The sequence below is a fragment of the Dermacentor variabilis genome, chromosome 9 (assembly GCF_050947875.1).
Source record: "Dermacentor variabilis isolate Ectoservices chromosome 9, ASM5094787v1, whole genome shotgun sequence".
NCBI classification, from domain to species: domain Eukaryota; kingdom Metazoa; phylum Arthropoda; class Arachnida; order Ixodida; family Ixodidae; genus Dermacentor; species Dermacentor variabilis.
In genome coordinates, this window is record NC_134576.1 from 62,879,691 (window position 1) to 62,900,917 (window position 21,227).

The 21,227-nt window shown below is 46.0% G+C and overlaps 1 protein-coding gene across 2 annotated transcripts in view; it reads left to right on the top strand.

Annotated features, from left to right (window-relative positions):
• LOC142592742 (ATP-binding cassette sub-family C member 4-like) overlaps positions 1-21,227 on the top strand; it is a 98,446-nt gene that overhangs the window by 36,312 nt on the left and 40,907 nt on the right. For both annotated transcript variants that reach the window (XR_012830793.1, XM_075704359.1), the window contains exons 13-15: positions 1,947-2,040; positions 14,042-14,235; positions 16,147-16,323. Coding sequence is in view for 1 of the 2 variants with exons in the window: in XM_075704359.1 (XP_075560474.1) it covers positions 1,947-2,040; positions 14,042-14,235; positions 16,147-16,323 (465 nt within the window). In the remaining variant the exon portion in view is untranslated. The remainder of the gene's footprint in view (positions 1-1,946; positions 2,041-14,041; positions 14,236-16,146; positions 16,324-21,227) is intronic.

Genomic DNA, 21,227 nt, shown 5'->3' on the forward strand with positions numbered 1-21,227 from the left:
ACACATATTAAACTAATTGGTGAAATCACTAATTAGCTTTCCTAATACTTACTTTACGGCGCATATATGCAATTTACGACCTGTAGCTTGCAAGGCGTGTCCGCCTGGAATGAAATTCCACAATGACACTAGTTTGGAGATGTGCGCCAATAAAGTTGTAGTAAAAATACTGTGTTGTTCCCCTTGCTTCTTTAACGTTCCTTCATGCATTGAAGCACAAAAGTAACCGGAATGTCCACGTATTTCGTCCTAAATTTTGGGAAATAATATATCGAAACTGGTGTCATCCTGGAGATTCATTTCCGAGAGTTACGTCTTGCGATCTCACTGGCTACAATTCGTAAATTACAATATGCACCATAATATAATTTGTTAAAACGTTAATTAGTGAGTCGTTGGTTGAACATGTGTGTCGATTTCTCGTGCTACTAATGTCCGCCTTTTAGAATAATCGAGTTCAAGGACAAGAATGATGCAAACTGCCACAGACGATTTAAAAAAACATTTCCGGAAAATTTCAAAAATGATCGCCCCATAAACGGCCAATATTAGGTTAGGTGCTAGTCTACTAATGTTCTCCGTTGTTTGTCTAACCAAAAATCTGTATAGAGCACCTGAACATTAACATTTCTGTAGAATATGGCGTCAGTCATGCATACAGTCGCCCGCAAAAGTTGCCGCACACGTGTTTCTCGACCAATAAAAATTTGTGCTCTGTTAAGGCAAGCCACTTCGAATTTAGTGGAGCACTGTGTAAGGCGGCAAGAACTACTAGAGGCTAAAAGTGTGTGTATTCGGCTGCTAGACTGAAATTCAAAGTTTTTCGTTCAGTGTTATCGGATGGCCGCATTCGCTGATCATAAGTCTATCATCAAGATTGGGTGAAATTTTCTCTCAAGAAAAAAATTAGCGCAAAGCCTTTATTTTAATTGCAAAGGCATAAATGGCTCGTGAGGCGGGAAATCCGGCGTCGGTGGCGTCACAACACGCTGGTACAAAAAAGGTTACGAACCTTCGACCTTTGGCGGGGGTCCAACCCACGACCTCTGGTGTTAATTAAGCCTATGAATCCTCGACCTTTCGCGGAAGTCGAACCCACGACCTTTGGTGTTAATTCAGTCGAAGTAAATTGCGGCACAGTGAATTAAGGTAGAGTTACTTAGAGCACTCGAACCCACGCCCTTTGTTGGCAGTCAAACCCACGAACTTGCGCTGTGGCATAATGTCTAAGCATCGCACGGTGGTCGCAATGCTTTCGCATTCATCCAAGTACCCCTTGAATTTTTTTTTTTAAATACTGGCACAGGGGTCCAGGCTTGGCAGGGGAATCCCCTGTCCCGTAGACTTCTCTGGCGGACAGGATACAAGGTGTCCATTAGCTACTATTGTATCACATCCTGTTCCTTTGCCTTCGCCTCCCCTCTCTCTCTCCAGCGTAGAGTAGCAAACCGCATTACCCCTCTGGTTAACCTCCCTGCCTTTCCCTTTTCCTCTCTCTCTCTCTCTCTCTCTCTCTCTTCCTCTCTCTCCTGCTGACATATGTAATCTCATTGTTGTGCCTCGCAATTTTCGTATCGTTATTTGCAGAAACGCTTTTTTATAGACGAAACCGGAAGCTTCCCAAGGCTTCCGGTTGTAAAAAATGCGAAATGGGTCGCCATTTTGTGCCGGTGCCTTCGGCTCGATTCCATGGCACTCCTGTCATTCGCCGTTGACGGCCGGCTGATTCTGTTAGCAAAGCGCGAGGAACGTCGCTCTGACCCCTGAGAAAGCGCGAAAAGGAACAGCATCAGAAAAGACATCGCCATAAAATCGCAGCCACGGTCTATTCACATGGTCATCCTTTCAACGTTATCTTTCTTCCTTCCTGCACAGAGTAACGGAAGGTAGCAGCGAACCTGAAGCTGAGAGTTTCTGGCTTCGCCCATCTTGTTGTGCTAATGCAGGTAGGCTTGGCGATGCTAAGGTACTGCACATTCTTCAGCGAAGAAGAGCAACGAGACAGGCCGCCCTGTTTTCTCGAGACGAAAGCCGCCAAAGGTGAGTAAATACGCCGCCTTCTTTTTCAACGGAAGCAAGATGATGCAGTTTCTTTAGTACTGTTCAGTATCGACGCCACTGTTTGATATTATTTCGGTATCATACTGGTAACAGAAACACCGGCCGCGGTAACGTAGCGGCTTCGACGTCGCGCTGCTACAGAGTCAAAGGGCGCGGGATCGAATCCCGGCCGCGGCGGGCGAATTTCGATGAGCGTGAGATGCAAATAGTACCCACGTACCGTGCAGTGGGTACACGTTAAAGAACTCCAGCTGGTCAAAATTAATCCGGAGGCCTTCACTACGCCATGACTCATAATCAAATCGTGGTTTCGTCACGTAAAACTCCAGCACCTAAATAATTTATAATGGCAATGCGAGTCAGCAAATGTGTGATATAGTCGAGCAGAAGGTAATTATTTACAAGATGTGCCACATCGCTGAAATATTTGCTTGCTGTTCTCTCAAATAATTCGTTCATTAGTTTAGGGAACATGCTAAATTGCGATATCGAAGCGAGTAATTGTTTGAAATATGTCCATTTAGTACGTATTGGTATATTCCCATCACTTGCGAAACAACTATCCTCAAATGCTCTGCAAATCTCGAAATGCTGCAAAAGAGAGAAAAAAAAGAATTCATAATGTAGCAACAAAATGCATTAGACCCCGCCGTGGTTGCTTAATGGCTCTGCTGTTGCGCTGCTACGCACGAGGTCGCGGGTTGAAATCCCGGCCACGGCGGCCGTATTTCGATGGGGGCGAAATGCAAGAACACCTCTGCACTTAGATTTAGGCGCACGTTAAAGATACCCAGGTGGTCAAAATATAATCCGGAGTTCGCCACTACGGCGTGCCTCATAAAGATCGAGATTTTGTTACGTAAACCCTGTAATTTAATTTAATTAAAATGCGTTAGCTCAAGACTTCTTTAGTTTTTTGCATAGCTTTTGTTGCGTATTGCGGAATAAAGTTACATCTAAACTAAGGAATTTCTCCGTAAATTTAGCTGACGAATATTTCTGTGGTAATGGCTGGGCTCCTCGTGAGCAAGCGTCTGTCAGTCTGAGGCCGGCTCCAATTCCGCAATCACCGCGAAATTGACTTGGCTAATTAGTGATTATTTCGCGTTCACTGATGTCTGCTGCAGCTAAAAAGGTCTTGCCAATAAAGAAAGAAAGAAAGAAAGAAAGAAAGAAAGGAAGAAACAAAGAAAGAAAGAAAGAAAGAAAGAAAGAAAGAAAGAAAGAAAGAAAGAAAGAAAGAAAGGGCAGCCGTGTTACTTCTTTACTTAATTATTTATTTATTTATTTATTTACAGAGTACCTACATCGCCATAAAGGCATTACGTAGGGGTAACAAAATATAACCAGTAATACAGAAAAGCTTTTGGACAGATATACTCACAAACAGAAGCACTGCAATAGCCTTTAGAGAAAGGGGTACAAGTAATGTGAAACAAACAGGTTTCAAGAAAAATAACGCAAACATTTGTTTGACAAGAGCGCGGTCACAGCATAGAATAGAATAGTTCGCTATTTGACACGTTTACTATATCATTTGATAAACTGTTCCATTGTCTAATTGATTTGCGGATAAAAGAGTAGTAAAAAGTCCTTGTTCTGCAGTTATAGGCTGAGATCTTTTTCTTGTTATCACAGCGAGTCGATATGTAATCTGGTTCCAGGAGATAGTTGTAGCGATTAATACCTGTTTGACTTTTATATATTCGGTGCAATAGTTTGAGCCTTAACTTCTGCCTACGCTACATCCTACGCTTCTGCCGTTGCAACATAAAAAACGAGGAACAGTTCAGCAGCAGCGAATATTAATATAAATATATAAATAGATAGATAAATCATGTTTTCATGTTTATTTAATAATAATAATAATAATAATAATAATAATAATAATAATAATAATAACAACAATAATAATAACAGTAGTAGTAACGGCAGGCCAGGAAAGAACGTCTGAACTGGCCTGTCGTCAAGGGAGTTGGAACACTCCCGCTAAAACAGCTGGAAAACGGAAAAAGAGGATTTTCTTCAAAATGCTTGGTTACCCAGAAAAACGAAGCTGTCTTGAAAGCTACCTTCGCGTTATCTTTACGACGTACCAACTCGCAGCAAACCCTAAACACCGGCGCATCTCTGTTAGCGTTAGAAGTCTCAAACATGCGATCCACGTGGCTCTCCTGTGCACGCATTTTCACGGTGGTAACATCTACAGGGGTGCACAATTTCTCGCTCCATTGTTGCAGAGGTTGGAATTGGAATTTACGGCCATCTTCGTTTCCTTTTTGTCGCATAAACTGTGCAATAACCGAAGTTCCGCGCAACTTATAAATTCTACGTGCACCTAAATGTTGAATATAAATCTTAAATAAAATGTTCAATAATATATTAAAACGAGTGCTTCTGATAAGGATTATCGTGTCGCTAATATGTACATTCTCGCCACCGAGAAGTCTTTCTTTCTTTCCTTCTTTCTTTCTCTTTTTCATCGTCAATATCATCAGCAGCAGCAGCAGCAGCAGCAGCAGCCTGCTTTATGTTCACTGCAGGACGAAGGCCTCTTCCCTGCGGTCTCCAATTACCCCTCTCCTGCGCCAACCTATTCCAACTAGCGCCCGCGAATTTCCTGATTTCATCGCTCCACCTAGTCTTCTGCCGTCCTCGACAGCATTTCCCTTCTCTTGGAGCCCTTTCCGTAACCCTAATTGTCCAACGGTTATCTAACCTGCGCATTACATGACCTGCCAAGCTCCATTTTTTTCTCTTGATGTCAATCAGAATATCGTCTATGCCCGTTTGTTCTCTGATTCAAACCGCTCTCTTTCTGTCTCTTAACGTTATGCCTAGCAATCTTCGTTCCATCGCTCTTTGCGCGGTCCTTAACTTGTTCTTATGCTTCTTTGTCAGTCCTCAAGTCTCTGCCCCATATGTCATCACCGCTAAAATGCACTCATTGTACACCTTCCTTTTCAATGATAATGGTAAGCTTCCAGTGAGGAGATTACAATGTCTGCCGTATGCGATCCAACCCATTTTTATTCTTTATGAATTTCCTTGTTATGATCAGGGTTTTCAGTGGTTAATTGACCTAGGTAAACGTACTCCTTCACAGACTCTAGAGGCTGATTGGCGATCCTAAATCCTTGTTTCCTTGCCCGGCTATGCATCATTATCTTTGTCTTTTGCGTATTAATCTACAACCCCACTCTTCCACTCTCTCTTTTTAGGTCTTCAATCATTTGTTGTAACTCGTCTGCATTGTTGCTGAATAGAACAATGACATCGGCAAATGGAAGGTTGCTGAGATATTCGCCGTCGATGCTTACTCTAAGCCTTGCCAGTTTAAGAGCTTGAATACTCCTTCCAAGCACGCAGTGAATAGCATTGGAGAGATTGTGTCTCCCTGTCTGACCTCTTTCTTTATAGGTATCCTCATGCTTTTCTTGTGTACAATTAAGGTAGCTGCGGAACCTCTGTAGATATTTTCCAAGGTATTTACGTAAGCGTTCTTTACTCCTTGATTACGTAATGCCTCTATGACTGCTGGTATCTCTACTGAATCAAATGCCATTCCGTAATCTATGAAAGCCATTTAGAGAGACTTATTGTACTCTGCAAATTTCTCGATAACCTGATTAATGACATGGATGTGGTCCATTGTAGAGTATCCCTTCCTGAAGCCAGCTTGGTCCCTTGGTTGACTAAATTCCAGTGTTGCCCTTATTATATTAAAGATTATTTTGGTAAATATTTTATATAATACTCGGAGTAAGGTAATGGCTCTATAATTTTCCAATTCTTTAACGTATCCCTTTTTGCGGATTAATATAGTGTTTGCATTCTTCCAGTTTTCTGTGACATTGCGGTCGATAGACACTTCGTATAAAGAGCCGCCAGTTTTCCAAGCATTATGTCTCCTACATCTTTGATTAAGTCGACTGTTATTCCATCTTTTCCTGCCGCTCTTCGTTTCATATTTTGCAAGACCCTTCTGACCTCATCGCTAGTTATAAGAGGAATTTCTGTATCCTGTTCATTACTGTTTCTAATTGAGGTATCCTGACTCCTCTGGGTACTGTACAGGTCAGTATAGAATTCTTCCGCTGCTTTTACTATATCTTCGAGGTTGCTGATGGTATTACCCTGCTTATGTTTCAGTGCATACATCTTGGTTTGTCCTATTCCAAGTTTCTTTCTCACTGATTTCAAGCTGCGTCCATTTTTTACGGCTTCTTCAGCCTTTCTCACGTTATAGTTTCGAATATCAGTTATTTTCGCCTTTTTGATCAGTTTTGACGGTTCCGCGAATTGTATCTTAGCTCTTGAGTTGGCCACTCTCATTCTTTGTTGTTTCTTTATTAGGCCCTTTGTTACTTGTGAGAGTTTGCCTACTGCTTGCCTTGGAGCCTTGCCTCCCACTTCAATGGCTGCCTGCGAAGCCAGCCTAGTTACGGTTTCATTCATTGCGTCTATGTCATCTTCATCTCTCTGTTCTAAGGCTGCATATTTGTTTGCAAGTACCAGCCTGAATTTGTCTGCTTTTACCCTTACTGCTTCTATATTGACCTATTTCTTCTTGACCAATTTTACCCTTCCTCTCTTCAAATTGAGCTGAATCCTAGCCCTCACTAACTTATGATCACTGCACTTTACCCTACCTATAACTTTCACATCCTGCTCAGCAGAAAGTATGAAATGAATTTCATTTCTTGTTTCACCATTAGTGCTCTTTCAGGTCCACTTTCTGTTGCTACGCTTCCTGAAAAAGGTGTTCATTATGCGAAGCTTATTCCTTTCTGCGAATTCTACCAGCATCTCTCCTCTAGCGTTCCTAGAGTCCACGTCGTAGTTGCCAGTCGCTTTTTGACTAGCCTGCTTTTTCCCCACTTTTGCATTGAAGTCGCCCATTACTATAGTATATTGAGTTTGCGCTTTTCTCATCGCTAATTCAACATCTTCATAAAACTGATCTACTTCATCATCATCGTGACTGCATGTTGGAGCGTAGGCTTGTACTACCTTTAATCTACATCTCCTATTAAGTTTGATTGCGACCACAGCTACCCTCTCATTAATGCTGTAGAATTCGTCAATGTTGCCCGCTATGTCCTTATGGATTAGGAATCCTACTCCGTATTGCTTCTCATCTGGGAGACCTCTATAGCAGAGGACATGTCCGTTATCCAGCAATGTATACGCCTCACCAGTTCTTCTAATCTCACTAAGGCCGATGATGTCCCAAGCAATGTCTGATAGTTCCTTAAAGAGACCTGCTAAGCTAGCCTCACTCGACAGGGTTCGGAAATTAAACGTTGACAGGGTCAGTTTCCATTGGCGGCCTGTCCGGACCTAGAGCTTCTTAGCACCCTCTGCTGCGTTACAGGTCTGACCGCCGCCTTGGTGAGGTGCTGCGCAGCTGCTGGAGACTGAAGGCCGTGGGTGAATTGTAGGGATCATTCGGGAGGTTTATTGAGTGTTTAAAATTTATTTTTGAGTCAGCTAGCAAAAAAAAAATTGAAAGGCAATTCAACCTCTGGTTGACGCCGTGAAACACAATGTCTTCCTAAGTGGGTTAGGCGTGAAAATGGGGCGGAGTCGTCGAGCACAACACAGCATCGCGTCACCAACCGTGACGTCACCCCTCGCGTGAAGGGAGGAGCGTCAGACTGGTTAAATTATTTCGCTGCACTACTTTTTGCGATAGGCCCATGTTTTTTTTGGACAATGCAATCTCCGGGATCGATCCACGAAAGAGGCTTGAAATACGCATACTCGATACGAGAAAGCGGGCATAACTCGCGAAACAGGACACTATCCTAAAAAAAATATTTTCCAAGAACGAGTGGGGTGCAAGTCTAGCTTAGGTTACTGTTCGCCCTTAGAGTCTATTTAAATCAAGGTTCTGAAGCCTAAATCGGTCATAGAAGCGCACAGGCAGTGCATAACACCGTGTGCGCCATGGTTTCGCGTGTGCATTGAACGATTGCCGAAGCGTTTACGCAGTTATCAAAAGATATATATATATATATATATATATATATATATATATATATATATATATATATATATATATATATATAGAGAGAGAGAGAGAGAGAGAGAGAGAGATTTACAGAAAGGCAGAGTTAACAAAAAGTTAAGACGAGTGTCCAGCGGACCAGTGGCGTAGCCAGACATATTTGTTTAGAGAAGGGGGAGTAGGGGGAGAAGGGGGCGTGTTCTGGCCGCATACTAACACAGAAATTTCGGGGAACGACAGATATTCTGTGGAGAAGAAGACGAAGTGCCTTTCAGGCAGAACTTTCGTTAAATTTTTTTTTTCTCATCGAATAAGTGGCACTTCAAAAGAATAGGTGAACGTTTCAGCACCCGATTCTTGGCCAATCCCCCAGTGTGGGTATGAGCCATAACATGAAGCCATCATCATCATCAGCAGCAGCAGAACGCCGAGTCTTCCAGCTCTACTTATTTTGTGGATTTCTTAGACTTTGCCAGTGAACTGTTGTTTCCACCTTAACTGCGATGGAGATGGAGTCTCACGCGCGTCCGCCGGACTCAGCAGTGCCCGCGGCGGCTGCCTCCAGGAAGCGCAACGGCACCGAGAGCGACACTGACAGCGACGACACCATGCAGTACTATGTCAGCAGTGAAGATTCCTGTGACGACACCTTCGAGCCGGTGCGGAGTCGTAAAGCAAAGCGAAGGTTTCTCAGCGCATCCTAGAATTCGAGTGAGTCCACCGTGAGATCTTCGCGGAATACCGAGGAGCTCACCATCCTGTTCGCACCAGTTCTCGCTACTGACAACCTGAGACGCCTCAACACGCAAGCCGCGTGTTCACATCTAGAGGCACTGGTTCCGAATGAAATCAAACATCAGAGTGAACACCCGTAAGAACGTCCTAGCGATTGACGTAGAACACGCGGCTGCGTCGAATTCTTTGCGCAATGTCACGGAACTTGACGGGATGAACGTCCGCCTTCATATTCCGCTGGGCAAACAAGTCAGTATTGGCGTAATTTACGATGTTGACGAGACCATTGTAGACTCCGATCTGTCGATTTTAATCAAGCCGGCTACAGAAAACACCATCATCACAAAGACGTTTCGTCTCGGCACGTCACGGTGTGTCAAAATCATATTTAAAGGCGAATCCCTACCATCGCATGTAAAAGTGGGCCACTTCCGACACGCAGTTCGGCCCTTCATACCAAAACCGCTGCAGTGCTGGAAGTGCATGAAGTTTGGGCATGCAAGTAGTATGTGCAAGAACACTACCGTCTGTTCTCACTGCACTGGGCCCCACACCACTAACACGTGCGAGGCCAGTGTGCTGAAGCGCACAAACTGCAGCGGCCCTCACGATGCATCCTCGAAGGAATGCCCTTTGATTCGCAAGGAAATGGCAATATTGAGGAAAATGGTTAGAGATCACTCGTCTCACCGAGAAGCAGCAACATCTATTAGGCGTCGCCGATCGCGTGGCCGAAGTCGATCACGAACCTCCAAAGCATCTGCAGAGCGCCAGCCACGTACATTACCACCCACTCTTCCGCCCAGGCCAAACGCAGTCAGCTCAAAGGATAAAGGTGCAACGAACAACCCTGCTGCTGACGCTTGGCCTGCACTCCCGAGGCTACATGCTCCTACTCAGCGAAATCAGACTTCTACAGCAAGGGACACTTCGACTGTTACTAATAAACTGACGGACTGAGATCAACAAATTGTTGTCATGATCAGCTCTCTGGTGAGTGCTATTCGTGTTCTTCTGGACAAGCTACAGACACGAACAGCTCAAAGTGCGCTGCAAGTGCTGGATGCCATCAATCCGGTTCTAGCGAACCTTCAGAAATCCAGTGCTTGAGAACTTCTACAGCAGAACCATGGCTCATCGACAGCAACAGCGATAGTTCCGGGATGGTCACGTATTTCGGATTTTCGACAGTTCGTGTTTGACTACTACTTTCCTATACTGGTGATCTGTGAACCGAACTTATCATCCTCCATAAGACTATCAGGAAATGAACCTTTTGTTTCAACAATGTGTGTCCGTAGTAGTAAGGTTATGGTTTACATTCGCAAGGACCTAACGTATTTTTCGCAACCCGTACCGCCACACGACGGTAACCAATACGTCTGTGTTAGTGTGAAAAAGAACAGGCTGTCTTTTACTGTTATTGGCGTCTACCAATCCCCAACAAGTCAGTTTGACGGCAAACGACTAGAAGGTATTATGGCTGCTACTCCCGATCATTAGATAATAACAGGGGACTTCAACGCTCACCACCATATATGGGAAAGCTCCAGGATAAATTCGAGGGGCAGGTCACTTTTGCATCAGGTCACAACCTGTGTCTTCTAAATGACGGATGTCCGACATTTCTGCGGGGAACAACGTACAGCAGCTGCCCTGATTTGACTTTGGTCTCACGTTGCCTGATTTCGAGCGTGCAGTGGTTCACTGATATTGAAACCCATGGAAGTGATCATATTCAGACATATTTGAGAATCGATGGACTAGACACCGCATTACCGTATGTATTTCGCCAAATCGACTGGTCAGTCTTTCAAGATCGAGTAGAAGACACCTGCAAGAAACATGCCACACACAGATTAGAAGACATAATTGCAGACTCAATGCAAGATTGCACGCGTTGCTTCCCACATTCGTCAAAGCGTATAGAGAATGACATTGAATTGAAAAGGCTTCGTACAATACGTCGCCATGCTGAAAGGAGGTACAGGCGCACAAAGTCAATTCTTGACCTCAGAGAAGCTCGGCGCATGCAAAAGAAGTTGATACGCCGAATGGGTAAGCTAGCGGATCAAAGGTGGAAATGCTTTTGCGAGTCACTAGACCCCCTCAAGCCATTGTCCCGTGTGTGGCGTACCCTACGGGGTCTTTGATTAAGACCCAAGCAACGACACCCTTTTTTAACGCCCTTGCTCTCTATCAAAACCGCCGTGAGATAGACGTTGCAGAGGAATTTTGCGCGAACATCGCCGGCGGCACAGTTTTAGTCCCCGACATGGCTTTAAGCGACATCCCCGGTCCACGAGATACCAGTATGGAGGCTCCATTCTCTATGGAAGAGTTAGAAGCTGCTATGGCGCTCTGTAGGTGTTCGTCTTCACCAGGGCCCGGCGGCATAACATATACTGCTTTGCGCTACATAGGCCGAGAAGCACGAAGAGAAGTCCTCAGCCTTTTTAATAGTTCATGGCAAGATGGTGTCGTCCAACAGGAGTGGAAACGCAGCCGCCTGGTACCGCTACTAAACGCAGGAAAGTCGCCGCTCGAACTGGCATCGTATCGGCCTATAGCACTTGCCAGCTGCATCGGGAAGCTCATGAAACGCATGATCCTCATGTGTCTCGAATGGTGCCTAGAACACCACAAAATTTACCCTGATTCTATGGCGGGATTTCGATGATGCCGTTCATCGATTGACAGTGTCATCGATCTAGTGTCATTTGTAGAACAGCAAAAATCTTGGAAACGATTATCAGTAGCACTCTTTCTGGACGTGAAAGGCGCTTACGACAGCGTTTCCCATCAACCCATTCTAGATGCACTTTTGACAATTGAACTAGGAGGGCGAGTTTATCAATGGATCAGAAACTACTTGACACAAAGGTCCTTGTTCGTACGTACGGAAGATGGTCCGACTACCGACCACTACATATGCCGAGGAGTTCCCCAAGGTGGTGTTCTAACACCTATTCTTTGCTACCTCGCGCATCTTAGGCTGGCCGAATCCCTACCGGAAACAGTGAGTGTCTCAGTCTACGCCGACGACATCTGCATCTGGTCATCAGCGGTCACTCGTCTGCAGGTTCGCGCAAGGCTACAGAAAGCAGCAACACAGGCATCTCACTATCTTCACACACAAGGCCTTACCATCTCAACAGAAAAAATGTGCGTTAGTGGCTTTTACACGAAAGCGCATGTATCGTTATCCAGTATGCATCAATGGCCAGCCTATCTCCTACAAGAGAAATCATCGGTTTTTGGGTGTCATTGTGGATCGGGACCTCTCTTGGAGCCCTCACGTTGCCCACTTGAAGAAGAAACTCACATCTGTTGTTCATGTCTTCAAGTTCATCGCCGGGAAAACATGGGGATCGTCAGTGGGCTCCATACAACAGTTATATCAAGCACTTTTTATCGGATTGCTACGTTATAGTTCTCCCGTGCTTGCCAAAACATGCAAGTCAAATCTTCGAGAACTTCAGAGCCTGTAAGCACAGGCGCTACATGTTTTCCTAGGCCTTCCGCTGAGCGCCTCAACAGCAGAAACCATTATAATGGCTCGAGACCATCCGATCACGACTTATTTTAGCACCGACACGCTTAGGGCCCAGGTTCCTCATGTTTCACGCATGCAATCAAACTCTCTTGCCTGCCTGCCAGAACGACGACCACAGGCGTCCTTCTCAAACGAGGTCAGCATCCATCGTGCCTGTCTACCATCGGGCTTCACACCCTCAGCACGTTCAACTTCAGCTTTGTGGTGTTTAAAACAACCTCAAGTACGTCTTACGGTTCCAGGGATAAGGAAGAAGACCGACCTGCTTACCTTGGCCCAGAAGCAAGCAGCTCTGGATTGTTTGAACACTTTCTACTTTGACCGAGTCCACATATATACGGATGGCTCTTCCACTCAGACCAGCTCCACCGGCGCAGTGGTTATACCATCACGATCAATTAGCATCCGATACAAGATTTCTCATTTGACAACATCGACCGGGTCGGAGCTTGTTGCCCTCCGAGGTGCCGTTGATTACATTAACAACCAACCCGCTAATCTGTGGGCAATATTCTGCGATTCGAAGGCTGCCTTACAAGGTCTTCTGTCATCTATTCGTCGCGGGTCCTGTGAACAACTAGTGTCGGAGATAAGAGAAATGCACCATCGTATGATAGCGAAAGGACACGACGTCGTGTTTCATGGCTGCCTGGCCATTGCGGTATCTCCGGCAACGACCTCGCTGACGAAGCTGCTAGGAAAGCACACGAAGGAGCAACCCTTGTTTCTGTACCTTTATCGCGGACCGACGCAGCCCAACACTTAAGCAAGGTAGCACACCGTATGACATTAGAGAAGTGGCACACACCTGAATTCACCCAAGAACGATTGCATTCCCTCGACCCCTCTATGCAACTGCGGCTGTTACCAGGACTTCTGCGAAATGAGGAAACAATGCTGTGCCGCTTACGCTTGGGTGTCGCATTTACCAATGCATATACGTTTTTGAGTGGAATGACCGATAGCGCCGACTGCAATGCGCAATGCCTGCGGTGTCGAGGAAACTATAGAACATCTACTGTGATGCTGCCCATCTTTAGAAAACGAAAGACATGACCTCTTCACAGCTCTCAATCAGCTAGATAGAACCGTTCACCTTGAACAAGATCTTGGGACCATGGCCTCGCATATTGCAGCTGCAAAAGGCCACAAAAGCTCTGCTGCGATATTTGAAAGCTACTGGATTGAGTCGGCGTCTGTGATCCCGACTGAGTGACCGAACGATATCCCCAGCAGACTTTCTCTTCTTCTTTTAATCTTTCCGTCCCCTTTTCCCTTTCCCCAGTGTAGGGTAGCCAACCGGGCTCAGTCCTGGTTAACCTCCCTGCCTTTCCTTTATCATTTGCTCTCCCTCTCGGGCAGATGCAGGGGGCACGTGTACGATGTGCCACATTCTGGCTACACTACTGCCGCGGGCCGAATGTTTAATACGGGTCCTGTGTACGAGGTAACCGCTGTTTAACGAGGCCACGGCCGGTATAACGTGGGGATTCCTTTCGCTAGATTCTCTGTTCATTTCCTCTCACCAATCGTTCACTTCTGCCCGATCACAATGATAACGTGGGCGGAGGGATGCTACCACCACTAACGAAGCACGGAAAGGAATAACGTTAAAATGAAATAGTTATATCATTTCGACCTATAGTGCAGTCACAACGTCGTCTTCTGTTGAACAGGCGAGGTGTTCATCGAGAAGTGCAACTTCAGCTGGGACCCGGACAAGCAGGGATTCGGCCTCCGTGGCATCTCAGTGGAGATCGAGCCAGGCTCCCTGGTGGGCGTGGTTGGATTCGTAGGTTCCGGCAAGTCATCGCTGCTGGCCGCCATCTTGGGGGACATGATGCGCACCCGAGGGTGGCTCGACGTCGGCGTGAGGGAAAATACACGTTTCTTTTTGTTTCTGCCATGAAAAAACAAAATGCTTTATGCACAGGATTCTTTAGCTCTACGCGGTAAATAGCAATGGCTGACGTTCATACCGCTCGCGCATCGAGAGAGAGAGAGAGGGAGAGGGGTTGGGGTGCTTTGAGGCCCTCGGATCCACCCGAGACGTGCCTGCACTTCTGTGCCCGTATATAGCTAAGCGTAGCACCCCCCCCCCCCCACCCTGGATCCGCCCCTGGTCCTCTCTCACACACTGGTAGGAATGACTAGAAAAATAGATCAACACTTTCGCATTCATAGCAGTATAGCGTGCACAATATTATCACGCGTACATTGTTTTGCTCTTTGATGTTGACTGTTTTTCACTGGATTGTCACTGACGTAAGAAGAGCCGACTCTATCCAAAAGTTTGTTTAGTGTTGCTGCTGATTCTTCAACAGAAGGAGACCTGTCTAATTGTATCACGATTGCGGCGTGAATGGCGTTGAATAGATTCTCTATTCTACTACGCGAACGCCAGCGCTTACGCTGACATGTACGGCGATGCATGCATAAACAGCAGAAGGACTTGGCCCGCGAGATCAGGACACGTATGCACAAAAAAACTTCTTACACTAGAATTATTCATAAGGGTAAATTCCAACCAATCCCGAACCTGGACATATCCTTAGCGAAGGAGACAGGCCAATGCAATATACACTTACAAACGAAAAGCTTTGTGAATAGGGGAACCACCGACGCCCGTGCTCGCCGCCATCGTTGCGATTTGAGTAACGCTTGCTTTTCTGGGCACAAGAGAGAGAGAGAGACAGAGAAGGAAGGAAGGAAGGAAAGGCAAGGAGTTTAACCAGATTGAGTCCATTTTGCTACCCTACACGTGGATAGATAGATAGATAGATAGATAGATAGATAGATAGATAGATAGATAGATAGATAGATAGATAGATAGATAGATAGATAGATAGATAGATAGATAGATAGATAGATAGATAGATAGATAGATAGATAGATAGATAGATAGATAGATAGATAGATAGATAGATAGATAGATAGATAGATAGATAGATAGATAGATAGATAGATAGACAGATAGATAGATAGACAGATAGATAGATAGATAGATAGATAGATAGATAGATAGATAGATAGATAGATAGATAGTGCATGAGTCTATATCGCACTTTCAAGTGCATTAAGGTGCTGGATGTCTACAGTCGGGCACTCAAGTCCTTGTAGCGAAGAAGCGCTCGAATTGCTTTCTGGGCTAATCAACTGTAAGGCCAGGCTTCCAAGATCTTTACTTCTGTGAATGGCCTATCGTCCAGTCTATTCAAGGCACACTGGAGAGTTTGAGGTTGGTTATCAAAGCGAGAACAGTGGCACAGAAGATGACTGATGGTCTTTTCACATTTGCACTTGTCGCACATCGGTGAGTCCGCCATTCCAATGCGATATGTGTAGGCGTTAATGAATGCTACTCCTACAAAGAGCAAGTAATTATTTAAAAAATAATTAGTGCAGTTATGTTATTTATTCGACTAAGCATTTGGATTTCTCGTAGAAGTAATGGCCGCCTCATGGAGTAACTTAGATCAAGGGTTAGAACCAGGCGATCTGCCACATGCAATATTTACAAAGTAGATGCAGCTAAAAAAAGAGAGAGATAGAGAGAGAGATAAATGAAAGAAAAAAGACAAGGAGGCCAACCAGAAGAAAATTCCTGTTTGCTACACTGCATGGCCACAAGCTCGCCTAATAAAGAGTTAGATCGTTAACGGACAGTTTCGTCACTGTTTGTTGTTTCGCCGCCACTGCAACGTGACAGTGTCAGCTAGAGTTTAGACGGCATCGAGACGCTTGACGTCTGTTGTGCTTACGTCACTCGACGCTCTCGCAGGGAAAGGTCGCGTACGCCTCGCAGACCCCGAGCATCTACAACATGAGCGTGCGGGACAACATCCTGTTCGGCCTCAAGCTGGAGCCCCTGCGTTACCTGACCGTCCTCAATGCGTGCGAGCTGCAGACTGACCTCGCCTCTTTCCCCGCGGGTGACCTCACCGAGGTGGGGGAGAAGGTCAGTCTATTGGACATGGGCATTTGTCCGCATATGCTTGCACCGCCTCCACCACCACGACTATTTAAGTCCCCGAAAAGTTCTCGCTAAATATGCTTACAACACCAGGCTAAAAATGCAAAGCGATGACAGACAACTGGCGTCCAAGTGAATTTATTCGCAGAAAGAACACTTATGTGGGACTTATGTGGACTTATGTGGACTTTCCAGCTGCGTGGCTTGAGTCTTGCCTGTAGCCCTACTCCTCTGTCTGTGTGGGATGCACTGTGCTGTAGAGTGACTTCTTCCATCTTCGCTTTCACTTCCTTTTTTATTCTTCTCCCGGACGATATGCAAAACCTGCAAGTGCGCTTAATCACACATTTCGCATACCTCGTTTTAGCTAACCAAGATGGCGCACCGCGGGTTAAATAACAGTTAAAGTGTCAGCGTGCGGACAAGTTACCAACATGGGGACCATTCCTCGTGCCCTCCATTCCTCGCACCGTTCAAACAGAAATTACATTGCGGCACATATTTCAGTCTACGAATTGTAGCAGGTGAGTTTTCAAGGCATATACAATTGGAACGAATTCTTCGGACGGCAGCGGTTTCGAGATATACGTCGTCGAAATTACGGTAAAAATGCACTGTTGTTCCACTTACAATTTTATGAAAACGCTGTTTTATGCATTGAAGCACACAATTAACTGGAACGCCGATGTATTTCGTCGCAAACATTGAAAACTATTATCTCAAAACAGTTTAGTCTTAATAATTCGTTCCAAGTGGATTACGCCTTGCGAACTCACCGCCTACAATTCGTAAATTGAAATATGAGCCAATAAGTAATTATTTACAAAGTTAACTAGCGCACTTAGGTTACTTATTCGAGTAAGCATTTGAATTTCTCGCAGAAGTAATGGCCGCCTCATCGAGTAACTCAGATCGAGAGTTAGAATGAGGCTATCTGCCACACGCAATGTTTAAAAATTTAGTGCAGCTAAAAAAAGAAAGAGAGAAAGCACCTGGTATAGTTCTCGCTCCACTGCTGCATCTGTGGGTGCTGTCGCTTGATTATCCGTGTCAATCAACTAGTCAGTTATCGCCGCTACTGCAGATTGCTTTATGTTATTTTATTTTTTTTATGCGCAACTAAGTGCTCGTCACTCATTGCCCATCTGTGAGACATGTGCTGGTTTGCTTCCTGTACACAGCCACATGAGACGAACAAAAGATGACGTCAGTGAAAGCGTATGGTAAATTACTTGCGGTTCCTAATAGAAATGTAGAAATTACAAGGTAAATGGAAGCGAAAGTGCACGACAAAACAACTTGACGCCAGTGGGAGCTGAATCCACACACTCGCCATTACGCGTGCTACGCGCTACCATTGGCGAGGTATAGCCTCGATGCCTTGAGGTAGCATACGAGCGTTTTTTAGCCACTTTGCCTCCTCCTAATTTCACATACTACCTAACAATTTGCTCGTTCTCGGCCAGCCCTCCAGAAGAGCTACGTGCAACTGTGACAGAAGGAGCACAGAAAACTTAAACCTATTCATATATATGTCGTACGTATTTCTCTGTGCTTGCACCTTTCAATATCGTTCTGCCTTCGAAAAGCATCATACATCGCCTTCGCACTTACGACTTCCCACGCGTCGACATCTCGCACAGTGCATCCGCCTGATTTAGTGTTTGCATTTCGGCATAGCTTGTGAATGGGGCGAGCTTCAAGCTAGGCGTGCGGCCTGATAAACCTCTCTGGTTTCTTTGCGATAGCAATTATATAGTTGAGCGCGGCCGCATACGCCCTATCTTGCAGGTTATCTGCAGTGGGTTCGAAGGCTAGGCGACTCGAGATGGCTGATGGCTTCGTGTGCGCTATGCTCTCGCGCGCCTAGTTCGCCTCGAAGCAATTGAGGCAGCAGGAACGGGAATTCGGTTGCCGCTGCTGCCGCTCTCCATCACGACACCGTTCTGGCAGCGTGTGTCCGCGGTTGTCGAGCGAGATGTGCTCGTGTCTGCCTGTGCACGTGTGACACCGTGCTTGTTAATTCAGTTAGCAAGCGGTCGGTTGCAGGAGTTTATACAGCTGTCAAAACTACTAGCCTTGTTTCTCATAGCTGTCTAAGAATTTGTGATCGCAATCAATGCTTCGCCATTCGAGCGACACTGCGACTGTCTGCTTGAGTAAACGTAAACATTGCATTAAATTAACGTTGTCACCCGTGCGGCACAATGCTATAACACTTCTTGGCCACAGTACAGTTGCGATCAATTTGAAGGTGATCGCGCGAGCATCGACCGGCGGGCCTTCCAAGCAGCATAGCAGCCGATTTCGGAACTGCGAAGATAAAAATTGCGCTGCCTTCTTCCCCTATTATGCTCTTCCAGGCTGCAACCATCACCCCCAAGACCAATTTGCCACATTTTTGTGTTTGTTTCCCTTTCATGGCAATCATCGGTGTGCGTCGCTTCCTCATGCATGCATTTTCTAACAATGACGCCTCTGTGCAAAAGCTCATAGCGCAATCGAAATGAATTCGTGGGTTATGCCGTGAACGGTGACGGGAGTGACAGCTTTTCAGGGAACACCAAAAGAGAGAGAGGGGAGCTATCTGATGTTTCCCTCTTAAACGACGGTGATGACGTAACGTGGCGCTGCTCCTAGTTATGGTCGCCGCTCGAGCGATCACCTTGAAACTGATAGCGACTGTACAAGTCAGTCGTCGTGTCATCGCTGTCTCCATCATGCAATCGACGCCACCGTCGTCGTCGCCTTGCTGTTGTCGCCACACACAGACAATTCCGCGCCTTACAGAAACATATTTGATCATCGTTGTAACGTTGTGCAGAAACCTACGCGATGAAGGATAGCTATCTTCATGCAAAACGCTTCGCATAATATCAATTGCCACTGTGTGCAGGATCTGCGTATTTATTTATTTTTTGTAGATAGCCGCAGAATAATTTTTAACTCTGAAAAATTTAATGCAGAAAGTACATTCCATTAGTTGCTTGTCAATACGTTTTAGATATTTACCTTGGGATATGGATGAAGAAAGATGGATGACGCTGAAGCTTCGCCTCCAAGAGTGAAACGCGATAGCATTCAAAAATCCCCGACTACTTCTCACGCTTCCGGGCAACTGAAGCGTATGTAACCGTAATGGTTACCGGGAAACGCTGGCCGCGAACGCTATGCTGGAAGGCGGGCTTTCTGATAGAAACGCGGCCTCTTGCGCGGGCCGCGATGCGGCGGAGGTGAGCTCCATACGGAGGTACTGCAAGGAACTGGGCGCACAAATCTGTGGCCCTGAGATACTCACGCGCCGGCGCGCGCATATGGCGGACACCATGGCCGGTCTATGTATGGTAGAAACGCTGGAAAAGGGGTTTCTTTGAGCTTTCGCGTATAGTCAAATTACAATCGTACGTTATCATGTCTGTAGGTTGCGTGTAAGTCGTACTTTGTGATTTTCCTGCATATTTTAGCTTGAGAATTCCAATTGGTTCAGTAGCTTCCTTCCGCCACATGGAGGCCCTGGATATAGGTCATTCGAATATATTTTGCCAAAACGACATTTGACGCCGCATTTACTGCGACACGCCGCGGCCCTTAACGCTATCGCGTTAAAACAGACCAAATCGCAGAAATCGGTCGATGTCAGCAGTGTGATCCGTTTTCGATAGATGTGATCTGGGTCAATGTGCACAATTCAGCTCTACAGAGGCCATTACGACTGTCTCGTTCAACCTATCATCTGAGATTTCTACATGTAGTGTATAATAAAGGTTCTAAGCCGCTCTCGGAGTACGCAGACCACAATGTTACAAATGCAAGTCAAATGCACCTGTAAAGCGTGCTCTGCCACACTAAGCCTCTTATTGTTGTGAAGCCCTTAAGTTACAGTGAGTGTGTCTTAAAGGTGCGGAGTACGCCGACCACCACGTTACAAACGTGGGTCAAATGCGCCTGTGAAGCGTGCTCTGCCACACTAAGGTTCTTATTGTTGTGAAGCCCTTAAGTTACAATGAGTGTATCTTAAAGGTGCGAAGCCGCTCTCGGGGTACGCCGACCACAATATTACAAACGCGGGTCGAATGCGCCTGTGAAGCGTGCTCTACCACACTAAAATCCTTATTGTTGTGAAGCCCTTAAGTTACAATGAGTGTATCTTAAAGGGAAGCTGAAGAGTCTGTCGAATTCAGTAAGACGCTCATATACGGATGCGGGAACCTTATAAACCGTGTAGGTAAAATTTGGGTTTTTTTTTTCAATTAGGAGCGACGTAATCGTCGGTTAAAATTGCGCTGTAGCTCCGCCCCCCGTCGAATGCCGCGCGCTGCTGCTGACGCTGACGATGCGAGCGGAGACCGGAAACCGCGGTGTTGTGACGTCAACTCTAGTGTTTTGTTCCTTCGCAGCCTGCGCGACCATGCCTGACTGTGCTTGTTTCTGCGTGCGTGCCATCGTAATCTGCTTCGATCGACCCTGCATTCCTTTGTTGGTGCGTCTGCGTGTATGTAGAGTGGTAGTATACGGCCAGCCCTGCAATTCGGCCTGCGCAGTTGCTGTATATGGCCACAGAATGAGAGAGGACTACTTGCCACTAGCGGGCTTTCTAAACGCAGCGCGAAAAGATCGGAGCAACGAAAACAAAGACGGCACGAGTGCGGACTGAGTGATGATAACTGGTGTTGGAAGGCCTTATGAATACACGAACTCGCCCAAACCTGGATTTTGATTTACTGCGAGCTTCTTCGTGTTAGCACGCTGAACGGAAGGTGCATGTTTATCTCCCGCCTTTGACGCAGGTTTCGTCGCAAAGCGCCGCGAATTTTCTATTTGCACGTGTGTTGTAAAACAGCCTGCATGCAGCTACCATAACGCAGGGCAAATGTAGAGGTTGCATGTGC